This window comes from Saimiri boliviensis, chromosome 1 (genome assembly GCF_048565385.1).
Source record: "Saimiri boliviensis isolate mSaiBol1 chromosome 1, mSaiBol1.pri, whole genome shotgun sequence".
NCBI lineage: Eukaryota > Metazoa > Chordata > Mammalia > Primates > Cebidae > Saimiri > Saimiri boliviensis.
Window position 1 is genome coordinate 77,044,765 of NC_133449.1, and position 21,187 is coordinate 77,065,951.

At 35.8% G+C, this 21,187-nt stretch overlaps 1 protein-coding gene and 1 non-coding gene across 4 annotated transcripts in view; both read right to left on the minus strand.

Moving 5' to 3' along the window:
- Positions 1 to 20: 20 nt before the first annotated feature.
- The window catches only part of REL (REL proto-oncogene, NF-kB subunit), a 46,789-nt gene continuing 25,622 nt past the window's right edge, over positions 21 to 21,187 (minus strand). For 2 of the 3 annotated variants that reach the window (XM_074399506.1, XM_074399499.1), the window contains 6 exons: positions 13,320 to 13,460; positions 11,986 to 12,090; positions 11,679 to 11,891; positions 9,881 to 9,949; positions 9,362 to 9,430; positions 21 to 8,252 (listed from right to left, as the gene is read on the minus strand). In XM_074399506.1, the coding sequence (XP_074255607.1) occupies positions 7,474 to 8,252; positions 9,362 to 9,430; positions 9,881 to 9,949; positions 11,679 to 11,891; positions 11,986 to 12,090; positions 13,320 to 13,460 (1,376 nt within the window). In that variant the 3' untranslated portion in view covers positions 21 to 7,473. The remainder of the gene's footprint in view (positions 8,253 to 9,361; positions 9,431 to 9,880; positions 9,950 to 11,678; positions 11,892 to 11,985; positions 12,091 to 13,319; positions 13,461 to 21,187) is intronic. The other variant, XM_010333573.3, reaches the window with a different exon arrangement.
- On the minus strand, positions 18,963 to 19,100 carry LOC120361901 (U4 spliceosomal RNA). The gene has a single exon (XR_005577944.1). It is a non-coding gene; the product is annotated as a U4 spliceosomal RNA (small nuclear RNA).

Below are 21,187 nucleotides of genomic sequence, written 5' to 3' on the forward strand. Positions count from 1 at the left end.
ATCACTGTATACAAAGATATTACAAAGGTAATAAAATATTCTGTATAATGGCATATTAGCATTTTAAAAACAATTGTATCTTGATACTAAACTTAACATTAAATAATTAAACAGTACCTGAGAACTTTAAAAAAATCACTTTCATCAGTGCCTCCAAATTCATTTCAGTCATTACACATATACAAATATTCGGCCAAAAAAATAGAATTTTGGTACTCTGCTGGGATCTAGATTCATCACAGCCAAAGGTATTTTAAGTATATACTTGTAAAACAGAATTCACTTCTACAGGGTTCACGTGGTCCAAACTGTGCTTTTAAGAATGCTCGTTACCCCAAAGCTTTGTTTTCCTTGCCACGTCATCTTAGAGCTACCTGAACTGTGCAACAGTGACCAACATTATCAGCTAATTACCCAGTAAAAATCGAGTGTATCACCAATGAAGTCTTATGAAATTCAGGTCCACAAATGGATCCCCAAATATTCCAACCTTATCTATATTTTATTACATCTTATGGAAAACTATGTTTTGATTAGATAATATTCAGTTTAAGAGGAAAAATGGGCAAGATGAATGTTTGATACTTTTACCAAAAATTTGTATTTCATTTACTTGCTGATTTCCCTGAAAACTCAATTTGTTGAAGAAGTAACATTCTGTACTAACTACTGTGTATTACTAGTCAAACACAGGTGTTTAATTAATTTTACTTGTAAATCTTTAAATTTTTGAAAGTCCAGTTGTAAACTAAAGTTGTAGAAACAAGTGATAAGAATATTAGAGGATGATAAATTCTACATCTTTAAATAGATAAGTACTAGCAGGTGCTATTTTTCCTAAAGCCATAGACATTTAGAATAAACAGAGTGATTACTTTTTAAAATTTTGATCTGTATTTTGTTTATTAATAGGGCATGAGTGGTTTTGTCTGTGCTTTTTGCATGCATGAAAAATATTACAGACATGATTACTTTCGAAACTCTATCTTACCCACTGTTAACCTTGTGCTGAACTAAACTTTGCTAAGATTTATTAGTTAAAATATTAATTTGACTATGTCTTAGACAAAAAAGATATAAAACTAGATACAGACGACCCATACATTTATCTCTGATTAGTCTCCTATTTCTGGGCTTATAATAAATGATACATTTCCTGTTACATGTGATGCAAAAAGCATTCTAATTTTTTCCCTTTCATAGTCAACATCTGAAAACAAAACAGATGAGAAACCTTTCAGTGGTTAACTTCATTAGCTGAGATTCACTTTTAGGAAAAGTCAAACCACTCTCAATTCATAACCAACTTTTACAAATAAATTAGGAGTCACAAAATTTCAGAACTAAAGTCATTAAAATTGGCCATACCTTCACTAATCAATAGGAAATGGTTCTGTAAAAATAAGGCCAAAATAAGGCTCTCCAGATCTGGGCAATAACTAGCTATTCTAATGAGAAATCCATCTCAGGTTTCTTACTAAAGAATCGAATCCATAATTTTTCTCACTCTGCTCTGTACTAGATAACTAAAAGGAGTATCTGAATTAAAGATTAATCAGGGCTAGAGAATATACAGATATTGGTTTATTAACAATATGATTAGCACTACATAATTTACAGTGTTTCTTATGTACCGATTTAGCAAAACACAACCTGTGAGGTAGTAGGCTGGGTATTACCTGACTAAAAAGTTCCTATTCTTTCCATTTCTCCAGGCTATTTAATAGTATGTGATGATCCTTCAACAAATCAACTAAAGATATAACAAATTATTTGAGGCTACTAGGCAGCCTGGATCACCAATTCCAAGTCTTTTTTTTTTTTTTTTTTTTTTTTTTTTTGAGACAGGGTCTTGCCTAGGCTAGAGTGCAGTGGCGCAATCACTGCTCACTATAGCCTCAACCTCCTGGGCTCAAAGAATTCTCCCATCTTAGCCTCCCTAATAGCTGGGACCATAGGCACATGTCACCATGCCTGGCCAATTTTTAAATTTTTTGCAGAGACAGGTTCTTCTTATATTATCTAGGCTGGCTGAACTCCTGGGCTCAAGCAATCCTCCTACCTTGGCCTCCCACAGTGCTGAGATTACAGGTGTAAGCCACCATGCCCAATGCCCAGCTCCAAGAACTCTTAAAATGGAACTATCATGAGTTTTCCTGAAGTATTAGGTTAGAAGATGACAACCCAGCTGTTTCTGTTCACTATAGTTGTGAGAGGCCCAGTTATTTAAAAGTCCATTAAGATTGAAAACAGAATAGATTTAGAGGTATAGGTACAGATTGGGAACTGTCATAAAGGAAATTTCTGGGGTACTGGAAATGTCCTAAACATGGTGGTGACATAGGTGTTAACATAAATTTCATTAAGCTGTACATTTAAAATTATTCCACTTTATGCATTTTACTTTACATGTATTATCCTTGCAAAGAAAAAGACTGACATCTTTGAGAGCAAGAGTTTTTGTGTTATTCACCTCTGTATCATTTTCAACATGGTGCTTTGCACATTAGACATTCAAAAAATGTGATATGAAGATTGATTACATCAATACTGGAGTGTCTGTATAAGGGTTAGGTGCTGAGGCTGAGAGGTATATGAGGGAGACTTGAGATTAAACCTGCCACATAAAGTGGAGAGAAGTAGCAAGGTCAGGTCCTAAAAACTTTAAAATTTCTACATAATACAGTTGACACTACTCTTCTCAATAGAGCTGCTTTCAATCTCAAAGGGCTGTGGTGTGTGTGTGTGTGTGTGTGTGTGTGTGTGTGGTAAAAAGGGAAGTGGCAGGTCAAGGAACAGAGGTGTATTTCACAAGACTTAAGTAATCTTGGCATTGCTGCTTTTCCTGCCAGAAAATCATTACCTTTTTCTTTAAAAATCATTTCCATATACATTGTAATAATCACTCCTATGTCAATTTCATCCTTCCTCCTCTAGTAATAGCTACCACTTATTCAGTAATTTTATCCATCCTTCTCTAATAATAGCTACCATTTATTCAGCACCAACTAGTAATACTGGGGACCATGCTGGGTGCTGGAGTCCTAAAGACAAATGAGACAAACACTTAAATGAGAGGATATCCATAATACAGGCATGTACAAAGTTTCGCCTCAACCTGGGAGGCAGGGCCAAGCTTCATAGAGAAGCCCAGTCTTCAAGGATGAGTATTCTAGTTGCAGAAGAGCAGAGGCAGAGTGGGTAACATGTGAAAGGTATGAAGGCCTGAGAGAATTGCTTCTTTCAAGGAATGCTAACTATGTAATAAGGCTTAGGGTGAATGTGGTATTTTAACTGGAACATATGGAAAAGATTATTACTAGGGAAAAAGAATGAAGGCCTTTACTAAGAAAGCAGCAAGAGGAAGCAAGCTCAAAAGGACTTGATGATTAAGTATGAATGACGGAGAAAAAGAATACAACACTTTGAGGTTCCTAGTATCTTGAGTGGCACGGTAAATGGTAATGCCATTATAAGGAAGGTAAAGAATGCAAGACGGGGAGCCAGTTTATCAGGGCATTCAGATGGCATGAGTGAAAACTGAAGCTGTGGGCTCTGATACGATCATCCAGGGGGAAAAATAGCACCAACTGAGGGGAAGGGTCGAGACTTTGGGAAATAAGTCTCAGAGAGGAATCTTGTCTACCACAGAACACCCAAAGGAGTGTCCAAAGAGGGAAGTCTAGGAGGTTATCAATAGGTCAAGCAGTGTGAGGACTGATAAAAGACATGAGATTTGACAAGGTGGGCAGTCTCGGCTCATCTTTCCCAGAATATCATAAGAAAATTGTAGGAGTTAAAGATAGAGATTACTGGGCTAAGGGATGACTGGGAAGGGAGAAAATGGAGGTTGGATGCATTTCAGAAGTCAGGATGCAAAGTCAAGTGTCATGCAGGTGGTAGGAAAGGTGTTTTTTTTTTTTTTTTTTTTGGTCTTTCCTTTTAGTCTAATGAAGACATTTACCATGTTTATACAAAGAAAGGAAGTACTAAGTGATGATGTGAGGATAAAGTAAACACAGGCTGGGAGAGAAAGGAGGAGGAATTTGGTGCACAAGTGGAGTTCAGAAAAGTGCCTCAGAAACTGAAAGGTGTTAAAAGAGCAGGTGAAAGCATAAATACATGTGGAGATAGAGGAGAAATGTTGTCAGATTCATTTTACAGTCTTTGATCAAAAAGTAGCACCTGAAAAATGAAAAATCCATTGGGAATATTCTAAACACAGACATAGGAGAATCTTAATTCTGCTTAAACAGGGAAAACTGGCCAGCTAGCCAAACTGCAAAACTAGCTAACACTTATTTAGCTTGAAAAAAAAAATCCATGTAGCTATTCTAACAGTCAGTGTTTAAACTAACTGGTGCTAACGAACACAAAACTATGAGATTCCGTATTTAAAAAAACCTCCTCACCTGTCCATCAACATCTGGAGACATCCTGGGTTCATATTTTAAACAGGAAAGAAATTGTGCCTTCAGGTTTTTCTTTCTCCCTGGTAAGTTGTTTGTGTGATTATGATTTTAAAAATTTTATTTATATTTTAAATAAAAAATTATTTTCTACCTTTTTTATTGAATTCTATGATTCTTGTGAGATTTCATCACTGCCGCTCATGAAAAATTTAAAGACAGCAATACTTACTTTTGAAATCATAATTTCTGAGGAATATTAATGGTAATCAGTTAGGGTCTCTAATTCTTTTTTTTCCTTCCTGAACCATCCTGACCCCAAGTCTTATCTTGCCCTCTTCCCTATTTCCCAGTATCAGTGAACTGAGAATTTTTGTTTGCATGGCATTCATACATTCCCCAATTTGACTGAAATGACTACTGTATGGAAAGTTATGGTTTGGTTAGACATCATGTAAGTAAAATGACAGACTGTTTCTTGCTAGGAACATACTCAACATTTAGGGCAGGTTCTAGTTGTAAAACAAACTAGGTCTTTAATAAGTTAATTACTTAGCATAATAATTCCATCACAATTAAGATTACTGCCCAACTTTAATCTGAAATAATAAAATATAATGATCTAATTAACCCTTACAATGTCTGGGAAATAAAAGGGCAAAATAAATAATTTTATAGCAAATGAAAACTACTAAAATAGTTACTAAAATGTAACTATGCTTTGAAGCACAAGTAAAAGGTTTCTAACTGCCAGAATTACCAAGTTAGGAAAGAAAAACAGCAAATAAAGGGCAATGTTACAGCTACAACAACTCAGATTAAGTATGTAGAAACAACTAGGAAACACTGAGAATTTTAAATCTGATTAAGGAGCCAGCGGAGATTACCCAGCACTCAGCTTACCATATGAGACAAGCCAAATGAATATGTGATGAGTCTCTTTTGCAAATCTTGTTGTAAATGTTACTCAATCTGGAAGTTGCAATGAGCCTGACAATGTCAAAATGTGGATTTAGAGATTTTCAATGAACAGATGTTTTACCTTCCATAAGATCTCTTTTCATAAAACGGAAAAAAATTACCCAAATTCTACCATCATTTTGCCACTGGGATTATTTTGCTTTCCAACAATTTGGATGACTATTATTATTCCTGGACTTGAATGTACATGATTCTCATAAACCCAATGTCACACTAAGTAAAACTGCAAAATCATATAATTATAATTAGTTAATATTTCTTTCAAAAACCAAAGTTCTATTAGTAATACTTTTAATGTTCAACAAATATTTACTGAGGCATTTTTCTACAAACTGGAGATTCAACAATAAAACACAAAAACTGCTGTCCTTAGAAAGCTTATATTCCAGTATAGGAAAACAAACAATAAACAAATAAATGCTTAGTAAAGTCAGATCATGGTAAGTGCTATGGACATACATAAAGCGGGGGGGGGGGGGGGGACAGAGAATGCTGATGTACATATAGTCAAGGAAGACCTTGCTCAGGTAACAGTGGATTGACACCTGAAGGATGTAAAAGAATGAATTATGCATTTTTCTGACAGAGAACATTCGAGGGAGAGGGAATACCAAGTACCAGAGTCCAGGGCAGGTGCATACTTGATGCTTTGAAGGGGAGAACTGAGGTCAAGGTACCTGGAGCTGCATGAGGATGGGAAATGGCAGAACCTGAGGTAGGACAGGGAGTCTAGGCTTAACTACTTTTAAGGACTTTGACTGCTCTGAGATGAGAAGCCACTGGATGGTTTTGAGCAGATGAATGGAATGAGTTGACTTATTTTTAAAATAATCACTCTGGCTACTTTAAACAGACTGTAGGGATTCAAGGATATAAGGAGAAGTTTTGTAGATGATACCTTCAATCCAGGGAAGAGATGGTGGCTTGGAAAAGGGTGTTAATAGCAGAGGTAAAAAGAGGTGGTCAGCTTTAGCTATGTTGTGAAGGTAGGGTCTACTAGATTTGCTAATGAATTGGATATGGGAGCTAAAAGAAAAATAAAGGATGACTCCAGGATTTTTGGCCTGAGCAACTAGAAGCATGGCATTGCCATTTACTGAGTTGGGGAAGACTGAAGGAGAAGCAAGTTTGGGAGGGAAGACCAAGAATTCAATTTTGGATACGGTGAGTGTGAGCTTTAATTCGATTTCTAGATAGAGATGTCAAATAGGCAGTTTTATGAGCTCACAGGGAGCGAGGACATTTAAGAAAGGAGAATGGTCCAAGGAAACTTTTCCCCCTTAAAAATATGAGTGTAAAGCTAAAATCATAAGTAACTTTAAAGGCATAGATTGAAATAGTATAAAATGTAGAAAACCTCCCATACCTTGAAAGCTCTCTTCAACTGCCTTCTGCCCAACTTAACACTTTAAAAACATTTTGATACACATACAAACCTAAGAAACTCCAAGAAGCCTAAGAAAACCCCTTAGGGGTTACCTTGGCCCATGGGCCTCAAAAATAAGAAATTAAGTTTTTCAATGGCATAGCCATTACAAGTTTTATCTTAAATTTGCTTGAAATTTAAGAATACATTAAAACATTATAAAAAGAAATATAAAAGAGCACTTTTTTTTTGAGACAGAGTCTCACTCTGTCACCCAGGCTGGAGTGCAGTAGTGAGATCTCAGCTCACTGCAACCTCCACCTCCTGGGTCCAAGCAATTCTTGTGCCTCAGCCTCCCAGGTAGCTGGAAGTGCAGGTGTGCACCACCATGGCCACCTAATTTTTGCATTTTTAGTAGAGACGGGGTTTCGCCATGTTGGCCAGGCTGGTCTTGAACTCCTGGCCTCAAGTGATCCACCCGCCTAGGCTTCCCAAAGTGCTAGTATTACAGGCATAAGTTCCTATGCCCAGCCTCTGAGTTGTCTTTTTATGACGGCTTCCAATTTTGTGTTCGCTATGTCCAAAGTTGCATGCTTCTTCCCTGAAAAAAGTTTTTTTATATTCTCAAATACAGTATTATATTCCCAGTCAGACAAATACAAAATGCTGCACCTACATGGGTGATACCAAGACTTAAAAGGATTTAAATCTTGCAAGCTATACTTGAAAAAATTCATATGGAAAGGAGTCACTCAAGTGCTCATTTTGCATACTGCCAATACCTGAATACTGACTACCTTGAACAAAATTGTGACTGTCTGGATTGGTACTGTTTGATGGTCCCGACTCATTTATCATGCTGTTATCTGCACAATTGAAGTCAGATCCCTCAAATGCATCTGCTTGTGAAACAAAAACAGTAGTATTAGAATTGGCGCCTGCTGACATATTGGAAGAGGACATCTGGTGGAGCTGTCTCAAGTCTCTTGGGTCTAACACTGAATTACATGAGGGGTTTTCAAGATTCATGCTCAGAAGTCTTGGATTATCAGTCTCTCCCATGCTATCATTGCTGGTTGTCAGCATATTCACAGAACAATTTGACAGCATGTTGGGATCAGAAATACCATATAAATCGGCTGGTGGCATGGAGGACGCTTCCATTCCGACTATGTCATCAGCATTGTTATAAATGCAAGCATTAGAAACATTTAAATCATTCTCAACAGGTATTCCCAGGAATGGTGGGATACCTTGTGAATTAGAAGGAAGTGTCCCTGTTGAAAAACTGCTCAGTGGATTTGTATTGACTAAGCGTGAGGTGGGGTGGGCCACTGATGACCAGCTTGAAGAAGGCGGAGGTGGCATTGAGGCATGACGTGACACTCCACTTGAGATGTGCCCAAGTGAGGGATAGTAGGATTCTGCTTGATTTGAAACCCCTGTAGGTCTGGGCATTTCTGTCGCAACTGCACCATGAGAAAACAAGTTTGGTTCTGTGGGAGGAAAAATTTATTTTACAAAATTAAAATAAACAAAATTATAAAAAGTATTATTTCTAAATTAAAATTGCATATGCACACAAATAAATACACAAAAAAATGTCAAGGAAACCAATGTAACATTTCAAATAAAAAATGTAAAAAGCACTAAAATTATTACACAAGTCCAAAATGAATTTCTATAACATATAGCATTTACAAATACAGGTAAAATGATTTTGGCAAGTTTCTTTGGCATATGTACTTTCACTCTAGTTAAACGAAAATCTAGCTTCTGAGGCTCTATATATGTATTTTTGAAAACTGGAAGATAAATATTAGAATTGTAATTAATGGGACTCCAAATAGCCAAAATCATCTCTTGAACTCTCCACTTTTAGGAGAAAATGGAAGGATGGAGAAAACACTCATTAGGGATAAGAAAATACACAACTTTTAAGATATGTTAAGACACAATCTTAAGAGACTACAAAATTCACAGTCAGAAAAAATTAATTCTGTATTTATTTACATATTATACAAATGCTTGACAACCTAAACCAGGAAAAAGCACTGATTTCAGAATATAAGAGGGGGTAGAAAGGACTTCTAATTAGCCCGTTAGCCCTTGGTTGAATTATGTAAACTAGGGATTGGCAATTTTTTTTCCTGTAAAAAGTCAGATAGTAAATATTTTAGGTTTTGTGAGCTATATACAGCCTCTGTTGGAACTTTACAACTCTGTTGCCATGGTGTCAAAAAAGCAGTTTAGAGACACTATTTAATCAAATATTCATGGCAGTGTTCCAGTAAAATTTTGTTTATAAAAATTGGTAACTAACCAAATCAATAACATTTCTTCCGTAACATGATGTAATTAATAAAATTGCTACTGTATAAAAAACAAGTTATTTCTCGAACAATAAATCCCAAAAACACAATCTGTTTCTAATACAACCTTCAGAAGCCATGTTCAATTCATTCTATACTGGAACCAAGAAAAATCTGAAGGAGAGAAAATTTTCAAAAAAGCAGTTATTCATTCCTAAATACAGAATTCCAATATATTGTGCCAAGCTCTGGTCTTTCTGATCACAAGAAATATTCTATAGGAAATAAAATACCTTTTTTGATGTATCTTCCTTCTCCAATTGATCCAAGGGGACCAGGTCTTGGTCTCTCAGGAAAATTACCTATTAGGATAAAGTTTTTCCATTATTAAATATAATTTGAAAAATAACACTGTCAGTTAAAATTCGAAAAACCGGCCAGGGGTGGTGGCTTCCGCCTGTAATCCCAGCACTTTGGGAGGCCAAGGTGGTGGATCATGTGAGGTCAGGAGTTCGAGACTAGCTTGGCCAACATGGTGAAACCCCGTGTCTAATAAAAATACTAAACATTAGCGAGGTGTGGTGGCACATGCCTGTAATCCCAGCTACTCAGGAGGCTGAGGTAGGAGAACTGCTGAACCTGGGAGATAGAGGTTGCAGTGAGCTGAGATTGCCCCACCGCACTCCAGCCTGGGTGAAAGACAGACCCTGCCTCTACTAAACAAAAACAAAACAAAAATAAAATTTGAAAAACTGAATAAAGCAAATAAAACAAAACCTATTTAAATATGAATGAATCCAAAATATTCTTACCATGATCCTGCCACAGTTTCTGAAAAAGCAGAGACGTCTTTTGTTTCTTTGATTTATTGCCGTAAGTATCTGATTAGAAAGAAACCAGGAAAGTAGGTAAAAAATTAAACTCTCCATTAATAAACAAGTATTTTATTCACATATAGAAAATGTTTTCAATAAATATGTGTATAATTTGGATTTAAGTATTATAGAATATGTCCCAAATCAGTACTACTAGTAGTAAAGGATATTTTTCTCTTGGTAAAAGATTGTTTAAAGTAATCCCAGCACTTTGGGAGGCCAAGGCAGGTGGATCACTTGAGCCCAGAGGTTTGAGGCCAGCCTGGGCAACATGGCAAAACCCTGTCTCCACAAAAAATACAAAAAATTGGCCATGCACGGTGGCTTATGCCTATGATCCCAGCACTCTGGGAGGCCGAAGAGGGTGGATCACCTGAGGTCAGGAGTTTGAGACCAGATTGGTCAACATGGTGAAACCCCGTCTCTACTAAAAATACAAATTAGTTAGGTGTGGTGGCGCATGCCTGTAGTCCCAGCTACTCGGGAGGCTGAGACAGGAGAATTGCTTGAACTGGGAGACAGAGGCTGTAGGGAGCCGAGATCATACCACACGCTCCAGCCTGGTCAAGATAGAGCAAGACTACATTTCAAACCAACCAACAAACAAAACCCACAAAAATTAACCTGGTGTGGTGGTGCACACCTGTAGTCCCTGGTACTCCAGAGGCTGAGGTGGGATGATCACCTGAGCCCAGGAGGTTGAAGCTCTGGTGAGCCATGACCATGCCACCACACTCCAGCTTAAGTGATAGAGTGAGACCCTGTCTCAAAAAAAAAAAAAAAAAAAAAAAAAAAAAACAAAAAAAAAACAAAGTTTAAAATATTCATCTTGTTTTCTTACCACACAAGTCAATAATGTCAACTAATGCAATACGGTTGGATAAGAAGTCAATATAGAGACTACTCTCTGAGTGGTAAGTGCACAAGGACAAACATAGACCTTCAAAAATAAAATAGAAATTTTAATAAGCAGTTTAGATACTTTGAAATTATTCCATACTAATCAAACCTCTTTTTTTATTTTTGAGACAGTCTTGCTGTGTTGCCAGGCTGGAGTGCAGTGGCATGATCTTGGTTCACTGAAACCTCTTCTTCCCAGGTTCAAGCAATTATCCTGCCTCAGCCTCCCAAATAGCTGGGACTATAGGTGCATGCCACCATGCCCAGCTACTTTGTATTTTTGGTAGAGACGAGGTTTCACTATTTTGGCCAGGGTGGTCTCCATCTCTTGACCTCGTGATCTGCCCACCTTGGCCTCCCAAAGTGCTAGGATTACAGGTGTGAGCCACCGGGCCTGGCCCAAACCTCTTTCTTAAGAAAGAAATGCAGACACCAGCCTGGCTAACATGGTGAAACCCCATCTCTAATAAAAACACAAAAGTAGCTGGGTGTGGTGGCGCGTGCCTATACTCCCAGCTAATTGGGAGGCTGAGGCAGAAGTGCTTGAACCCGGGAGGCGGAGGCTACCATGAGCTGAGATTGCACCACTGCACTCTAGCCTGGGTGATAGAGTGAGACTCAGTCTCAAGAAAACAAAACACAAAAAACAAAAAACCCAAAAAACCAACAAATGAGATGCAAAGAGCATAAAGAAAAAAACCCAACGGAAAGCTTCCAGGAAAAGAAACACAAATTATGAATATACATAACTGTATTTAAATGAATCTTACAAGAAGACATTATTAGCAGGACCACTTTAAGAAATATATAAATTATTACCAGCATAATGTCATACCCTTTTCATCTGGCAGATATCTAAAATCCATAGATTCACTAACTTCCTGGTCAGAAGGTCTCCGCAACTGCATTTTTACTGTTACAGGTTCTGTGATAGTTTTGCAATACGGTGGAGTTTTAAAAACAATGGCTACTTGACGGTGTACATCAGCTTGTGAAAAGATGCCTTTTGCTTCCCAATCGTTCAGCACAAAACGAACTTCTATGTCATCTAATAAATAAAAAACAAAAGAAGTAATAATGGGAAAACGAAGTAACTGCATCTAATAATCTAAATTTTATTCTAAATTCAATGAAATAAATACCTTTCTGAACTTTGTCACAAAGTAGAAATATTTCATCTCCTCCTCTGACACTTCCACAATTCTTGTTTACACGACAAATCCTTAATTCTGCAGTATTTGGAGCACCTAAATATAAAGGATTAAAAAAAAATGAGTTGCTATGTAATCTTTTATTCCTTTTTGAAGGGAAGAATTTGAGGAAAACCATTCACAGAATAAAAGTTTCAGTGTATAAATAAAGGACACTAAATACACTAATCATCTATATTTGTCCACTTCTTTTTTCTAACTGCTTTACTTTAGACTTGTGACTTCATTTCTAGGTAATGACATATTCTCTAATTATAGCTCCCTGCTTCTAAATTCTGATTTTGCCAATCGATCCTACACAATTGTCACCAGATTAATCTTCATAAATCATGGCCATATCCCTACAGCAATACAATTTTCCCTATGGCAATACATCTCCTTATGGTAATACTACTTTCATGCTTCCTACTATCTGGCCGTAAGATTATAATAATTATCCCTGGCATTTAAAGCTCTACATGTTAAGAATACTCTGATCTACCTTTATAGACCTATGTCTCACTACCCTACATGTAAAACAGTTATAGCCATACGCCATTGGTGGATGTATATATAGATGCCTATGTACACACACACACACACACACACACACACATAGAGCATTTTGGGGGGAAGTTTCATAATCTTCTAAAATTAGATCTATCCATATCCTTTGATCCAGCATTTGCCATGCAGTGAGCCATGACTGTACACTGCACTCCAGCCTCAGTGACAAACAAGACCCTACACCTCAAAAACAAAACAAAACAAAACTAGCCCCTAAATAAAACCATATACAAGAATATGTATTGCAGTACAGTTAGGGCAAAAATAAAAAATGAGAAAAGAAACAAAATGAATGCCTTGTAAGAGGGTAATTAGTAAAATTATTATATAACTATATAATGAAATATGCTGCTACTGAAACGAATAAGGTGACTGCAAGGAAAATGTTCAAGATACATGGTAAGAAGAAAGTTAGTTTTTAAAACAATCATCACTTATGATTTTTTTTAAGTTGCCAAAATTGTACTATGTCAAAAATGATAATGACAGTGTATTTGTGTATACATAGGAACAAGAAACTGGTAAAATATGCACCTAAGGATAGTGATTATCACTGGAGGATGAGATTGGAGATTTACTCTCTGTTATAATATTTCTGTAATATCTGGAAGTTTTCCTATCATAAATATATTGTTTTTCTAATTACCAAAATACTTTTAAGAATTAAACTATTATAAAAACAAGTTAAGACTACAAATACAAGAAAATGAAGTACTTACGATTGTCATAAATTGGGTTCGAGACAACAGGAGGAAGAGCAGTTGTCAAATTACCATGCTCATCAGGGAGAAAAACTTGAAAACACAGTCTCACCACATTGAGGTCACAATCTTCAATATCAATCAGCTGTTTTTCAGGCACTGAATAGTTTAAAAAAAATTTTTTTTAAGAATGTAAAATAGTTGGCTGGACGCAGTGGCTCAAACCTGTAATCCCAGCACTTTGGGAGGCCGAGGCGGGCAGATCACGAGGACAAGAGATCGAGACCATCCTGGCCAACATAGTGAAACCCTGTCTCTATTAAAAATACAAAAATTAGCTGGGCATGGTGGCATGCACCTGTAGTCCCAGCTACTCGGGAAGCTGAGGCAGGAGAATTGCTTGAACCTGGGAGGTGGAGGCTGCAGTGACCCGAGATTGTGCCACTGCACTCCAGCCTGATGCCTGGTGACAAAGTGAGACTCTGTCTCAAAAACAAACAAACAAAAAGTAAAATAGTCGCATAGACCTAAAGTCCTGCTAGGTCCTCCTCCCTGCCCATTATAGCCAATAACCTGGAATAGCATCTGAATCTGTACCAATAAAAACAGAATAGTATACAATCTCAAGATTGCCTTTTACCATTCTAATCAAATAGTCACTGTCTAACAGTATTTGAAAAAATACAGCCATGTTCAGGAAGTAACTATCCCCTCACCTGGGATTTAAAGCAGACTCCCAAGTTGACATTAATAACAAATCAAAGTTTCAAAAAATAGTTGCAGGTTTGTACACAACGAACAATGGCATTTACTTATTCATTCAACAAGTATGCATTTGGTCCAGTTGTTGTGTTAAGGACTCTGTAAATTATCTCCTAAATCTGTACAAGAATTACTTTCATTTCCATTTTACTAATGAGGAACTGAATTTAATTAATTTTTTTTGAGATAGGGGTCTCACTCTGTTGCCCAGGATAAAGTGCAGTGATATGATTTTGGCTCACCCCAACCTCTGCCTCCCAGGCTCAAGTGATCTTCCCACCTCAGCCTCTTGAGTAGCTGGGACTACAGGCACACGCCACCATGCCCAGCTAATTTTTCTACGTTTTTGTAGAGATGGGGTTTCACTATTTTGGCCAGGATAGTCTCAAATCCCAGGCTCAAGTGATCCACCTACCATGGCCTCCCAAAGTCTTAAGATTATGGGCGTGAGCCACTGCACCTGGCCTGGAATTTACTTTAAAGAAATGAATTACTTGCCCACAGTTTAACAGTGGTAGGGTGGAAATGTAAACTCAAATCCTTGAATTTAGAGCCTATGCTTTTAAAGATTGAACTCTATTAGAAAATTCTACATATGTTATACGTAAAAATGACATACACAAGAATATCTACTAAAACGTGGATTAACATTTTAAGTATGAAATACCAAGAAACAAACAAAATGTAAGATAGCTAGTTTCCATAAGAAATTTTATGTGCAAATTAGCTTTGCTTAAATTTTTTTTAATTAAAAATTTTGCAATTCTATAGAACTAGAAAAGCTCATGACAGAATATAGTATAAGTTTGTTAAATTAATAATTGAACAAGAAATCCAGTTCCAAAAGAAAATATTGCCTTTTCAAATACCATAAGCTATAGCAATAACATTCACATTTTAAAAAAATGACATGCACATTATTTATATAACATTTTACCTTGCAAAGTATTAAATCTTGAAACACTAAATTTAGAAACATAGTTAAGCCCAAACTCCTTATTTTACATGCAAAAACTAATAAAAATGATAATGTATTTTGTACTGTTTTTATTTAATGACACTGACAGTCTCCATTGCTATCACAACATTTAAAATTATCCCAGTATTAGCATTCTTATGTCTAACCTTTGAAAGAGTGTATTAAAATACATCTGTACAATTAAAAGGTCAAAATGTTATGATACCAACACCTGTATTACAGTAGCATACTTTACTGCCTATTGTGTAGGCAGTATGAGAGCTAAGTCTTCCAAATCCATTTTTACAGCATTATAAATGCAGGGTTCAAGATATTAGTGTCTCTCAATTGCAAAGATGAGTAATCAATACACAAAAAAGATAAACTGGCAGCTAGATGTTTCTGATAAGTTTAAAAACAAACCTTTGTGAACTCTGTGAATGGATAAACAATCTGTGGTAGAGTCCTACAATGGAATAAACTCAGCAATAAAAGAGAACAAACTATGGATATATATCCCCAAATGAATGTATCTTAAAACCATGCTGAGCAAAAGAAACTACATACAAAAGTTTACTGTATGGTTCCATTTATATATACTTTTAGAAAAGATTAATCTCCAGTGACAGAAGGCAGATTAGTAATTGAGGCAGGGCAGGGTAGGGAACTGTGCAAGAAGGGGACCAAGGTAATTTTAGTGGGTGATGGAAATGTTCCATAGCTTGATTGTTACGTGGCAGGATATGTTTGGGTAGATTTTATTGTTATCTTAATAAAAGTTGGTTTTAAATATTTTTAAATGGTACATAAAAGAAAAATAAATTAACTGGTCAATAAGTCAAAGTTTAAAAATATTTAGTCATACAATGCTCCATTACAGAGAAGAAATTCTACCTACTTCTCAAAAAAAAATCAGTGTTAATGAGATTTTTGCTTTGAGTCTTCTCAATGTGTGGAAATACAATTACTACTAAATCAGAATTACTTTCATTTCTGCACAATGTGGTTAAAAACCACTGACAGGCAAGAATCATGACAGATACCTGTTTTCACCCAATGCAAGATTTAGTGTAAGGCTGAAAACCAAGCTCAAAGCTCATTTTCTATAAAGCCTAACTTCATCCTCAGCAATGGAAGTAATATTTCTCCTATCAAGATCAGTGTAAGATTTGACCTACACCTTTATTATGCATTTAAAAGTTTTAAAATCTTACATAATAATTTATGTATGCCTCCTCTATCCTGTTAGACAAAGTTTCAAATGAAGTCAGAAGGGGTGTCTGACATATCTCCACTAGGCATGGAACATAGTGGTTTACATACATTTGATACTTATTATACATTTCCTCAATTAACTTAAATGACTGAAGAATTAATTAAAGGCCTATTGAACAACCAAGCATTTAGACATTTTTACAAGTTACTGAAGAAAGCATAAAGTAAAAGTTAACAAAAAGTAGTTCTGCTTTTGGTAATGGCAGATGATAATCCATGAACTAGGACCAATTTGACCATGACAACTAATAAAGTGAACAAAATATGAAACAAAATTTCTCTAATGATGTTAGAGAGCCAACGAGCTCATGAAAAATCATTGGACCAAAATATGAGAGAAGAAAATCCAGAGTTCAGAATGAGAGCCCACTGTTATCTGAATATAGCCTGACAATTTTCTAAGAGATGGTTAAGAGGATTGAGATGAACATTCAATAAAATATAGGGGAAAAAAATAAAGGACTTGAGAGTCTGCCAAGGATGTCGAATATAGTAAATACCAAGACTTTTGGGGATTTGAGGTCTGGAAAAGCTATACCCTAAGTGTAAAGGTAACTGGAAACTAATCAGATCTCAGGGATGAAAACCCAGCCACAAATAACCTAAATCATTCATTGATTTTAGGTGATCTGGAATTGCTAGTGTACCCAGCCACTAGCCAGAAGAAAACTTTCTGCAGGGGGATAATATCGTAGGTCTAAAATCTTTACACTTTTTCACAGAAAATGACTGGTATTCTCTCTTAAATAACCAGACATATGAGGAGGCTAAATAAAATGATTATTTTTTAAAAAAAGAAAGCAACAGGCAATAAAAACATACCACAAAGGATCCAAATAATGAAGTTTTCAGACATTATTTAAAGTAACTATACTTAATATATTCAAAGAATTAAGATTGTGAGTTTACTGGAGAACTTGCAACTGAAAAAAAGGAATCCAATTACAGAACTGAAAAATGTAATAAATTGAAATGAAGAATATAATCAAATTTATCAAAGGTTTCATAAAAAACACTTTGTATCTTTTTATACCCTAAGGATTAAAATGTTTACCAACAGAATCTACCAAAAGTTTTTAAAGTGTTGATTCACATTAAAGTCTTTAATCCATTTTCAGCAGATATTTGTATATGATGTGAGGTAGAGAATCCTAATTAATCCTTAATTAAATAACCATTTTTTTTTCAAGCTTCATTTCTCAAACATTTTCTCCTTTCCTTGTGATACGTCATGCCACCACTGTCATACACTAACTTTGCATATTTTCTTAGCTCTGTTTCTGGGCTCTCAATTCTTTTTTCTTTTAAAAGTAATTATAAAAATAATTTTATAAAAGTTGGGTGAATATGTAGCTTTAAATTGACAAAAATGTGTATTTAACAGTTTTGTCTTTTATCTTTTACAGATTAAAAGAAAGATTCTGGGGCTGGGCATGGTGGCTCACACCTGTAATCCCAACACTTTGGGAGACTGGGGCAGGCGGATCATGAGGTCAGAAGATAGAGACCACCCTGACCAACATGGTGAAACCCTGTCTCTACTAAAAATACAAAAATTAGCTGGGTGTGGTGGCACGTGCCTGTAATCCCAGCTACTAGGGAGGCTGAGGCAGGAGAATTGCTTGAACCAGGGAGTCAGTGGTTGCAGTGAGCTGAGATTTTGCCACTGTACTCCAGACTGGCGACAGAGTGAGACTCCATCTCAAAAAACAAACAAACCAAACAAAGCTTTTGGGCAAAAATGAAATAAAATCTTTTTGAAATGATTTCTATTTTATAATACTTCTGAGCACTGTTGCAACTTCAGAAGATCTGTTATATTTTTTATTTCAAATCTGTTTATACACATAGAAGTCTTCACTTAATGTCTTCTAGGATTAGATAATGTCTTCACTTAATGTCTATAGGATCTTGGAAATTGCAACTTCAAGTGAAACAACACATAATAAAACAAATTTTACCACAGGCTAATCAATATAAATAAGAGTTAAGTTTCTATAGCATACTTCTGGTCACAAAAACATCACTAAATTTTAAGTAAAGACCAAAACACTTGTAACATTAAATACTGAAATAAACGTGAGCCATATACACATTTAAGAAAGATTAATAAAAACAAGATAATTATTTACTCAATTATTCCAGTTCAGGGTCACAGGTGATTGGAGCCTTTTCTGGGCTCTCAATTCTACTCCAATGAGTCAATCTTTCTATCCTTACCCCAGTACAACATTGCCTTAATTAGTATTAATACTTTTCTCTGATGAGGTCAATTTCTCCTCATTGTTATTTTTCTATAAAGTAACTGGTTCTTGTTTAGAATTGTCATATTTAATTAAAAATCTTGCTAGGATTTTGTTTGGAATTGCATTGAATCTATCAACTGGGGGAAAATGACATTTTTACAATATTACTATTAAAGAGCATGGAATACCTCTTGATTTATTTAAGTATTCTCTATGATCTCCTAATAAAATTTTATAATTTTCCCTAAAGAAATCTTGATTATCACTTCTTCAATTTGATTCTATGTGCTTCATACTTTCTGACAATAATTGCTTTAATGATGTTTTCTAGTTATTTGCTGCTGATGTATAGAAACATGACTGACTTTTGTGCATTAATTTTACATCCACTAACCCTTTTAAACTTCATTTTTTATTCAGTCTCCAAAAAGATTGTCAAAACTTGCCAATGCTGACTATACTGCAAGTCATGACAGCAGGGTATTCGGAAAAAGTTTTCAATTAGCAATAACCACTCGAGATAAACCTCATTTGGCTATACTGCCAATGCAAAAAGCTCACTCTTTTAAACTTATGAATAATCCATTTATGTATCTTTTGGGTTATTATTACAAATAACAATTTCAAATAATTACAGTTTTATTTCCTCATTTTTCAATCCTATGCCTCTACTTTTCAGGGGAATCTCACTGCACACTGGCTTCAATGCTCACTGCTCTGGCCATGATCTTCACTACAATGTTGTATAGAAGTGGTAAAAGTGTGCCCTGGTTTCTCTTTCCCAACTTTAAAATCAATGCTTCTGATATCTCTCTTACTTAGGATAATGCTTGCTGTAGACTTTTTAATAAATACATATCATTCTGTAATATAAAATGCAGTGTTTTATTCTGTAATATGAAAATTAATACTCAGTTTAGTTTTGTTTTGTTTAAGATGGAGTCTCACTCTGTTGCCCAGGTTGGAGGGCAGTGATATGATCTTGGCTCACTGCAGCCTCGGTCTCCCAGGTTCAAGAGATTCTCATGCCTTAGTCTCCCAAGTAGCTAGGATTACAGGTGTGCACCACCACGCCCGGCTAAATTTTTGTATTTTTAGTAGAGACAGGGTTTCACCATGTTGGCCAGGCTGGTCTGGAACTCCTGACCTCAAGTGATCTGCCCACCTTGACCTCCCATAGTGCTGGGATTACAGGAGTGAGTGGTAGCACCTGGCCTGATACTCAGTTTTAACATTTGCAAAAACTAACAGAGAAAGCATGAGACCAATCGGATTCTCTCAAATTCCTCTTAAACTAGTTTAAAATTTCACTTTCTACTTTGTCAAAAGAATATAAGGTAAGGCCGGGCGCGGTGGCTCAAGCCTGTAATCCCAGCACTTTGGGAGGCTGAGGCAGGTGGATCACGAGGCCAAGATCGCGCCATTGCACTCCAGCCTGGGTAACAAGAGCGAAACTCCATCTCAAAAAAAAAAAAAAAAAAGAATATAAGGTAATAACTGTTCTCCTTCCTTTTTATGTTAAATGTTCAGTCTACCTTTAGAAAGAAGTATTACTTCTTTAACCCCAAAATCAGTAGGTATATAATAAGAATTTCATTTTTAACCAGAAGATATTATCATGCTAATTTTTTTCATAAGCAGAAATTAAATTTTTAAAATCAATTATATCTACTAGCTCTAGAGGTGTTAACATTTCTAAAATTCTAATGCCATCAAATACTACAGAAATAAAAATAAATAACATGGCAAAAATACACAGCATATGGAATAACAATTTTAAGTACTATGTCTCAGCCGGGCATGGTAGCTCATGCCTGTAATCTCAGCGCTTTGGGAAACTGAGGCCGGAGGATCACTTGAGCCCAGGAGTTCAAGATCGGCCTGAGCAACATATGGAGACCCTGTCTCCACAAAATATGAATTATGTCTCACTTAAGGAAAAATATAAAATTTAGTTATAATTAATTTACATTTTTGTTACTTAAAAGTATATAAAGTATTCTATATATAATAATAAAAGCTGACATTTAAGTGTTCATGTGTCAGGCAAAATGTAAAGGTGCTAGAAGTACACCATTAATTTACTCAACCTTTCAACATATTTATTGAGTATCTATTATGTGCTACCACAGCAAAATATGTGTTAGATAAAGATACAAAAAGACAGTGCCTGACCTTACTGAGAGGCATATCTGGTTGAGAAATAGATACATAAACTAAAATTATACAATACAACATGAAAAATGTTATAATGGAAGTATGTTCAAGCAATACTGAAAGCAAGAAAGTATACAAGTTCTGCCTTGGGTAATGAAAAAAGCTTCGAAAACTCTGACTGCAATGAAGAAAGGACAATGAAGTAGATATGAATCATTTTTTTCAAGCTTTAACTTTTCAGTTGTAAGGAAAGGCTTTTTCTTGTATTAAACCAGACTTTAGAGATAAGAATCTAAGTTAGACTACTTGTCTTATTAAACTGTATTCCCTTTTAGACTACTAAGTAACGTACTTTTCCCAAACTCAACTGTACAACAGCCTTTTACTCTCCTAACAACTCAAGATTCTCTACGTGAGAAAATAGTAAAATACCTAATAAAACTTAATAGCAAGCCGGGCGTGGTGGCTCAAGCCTGTAATCCCAGCAC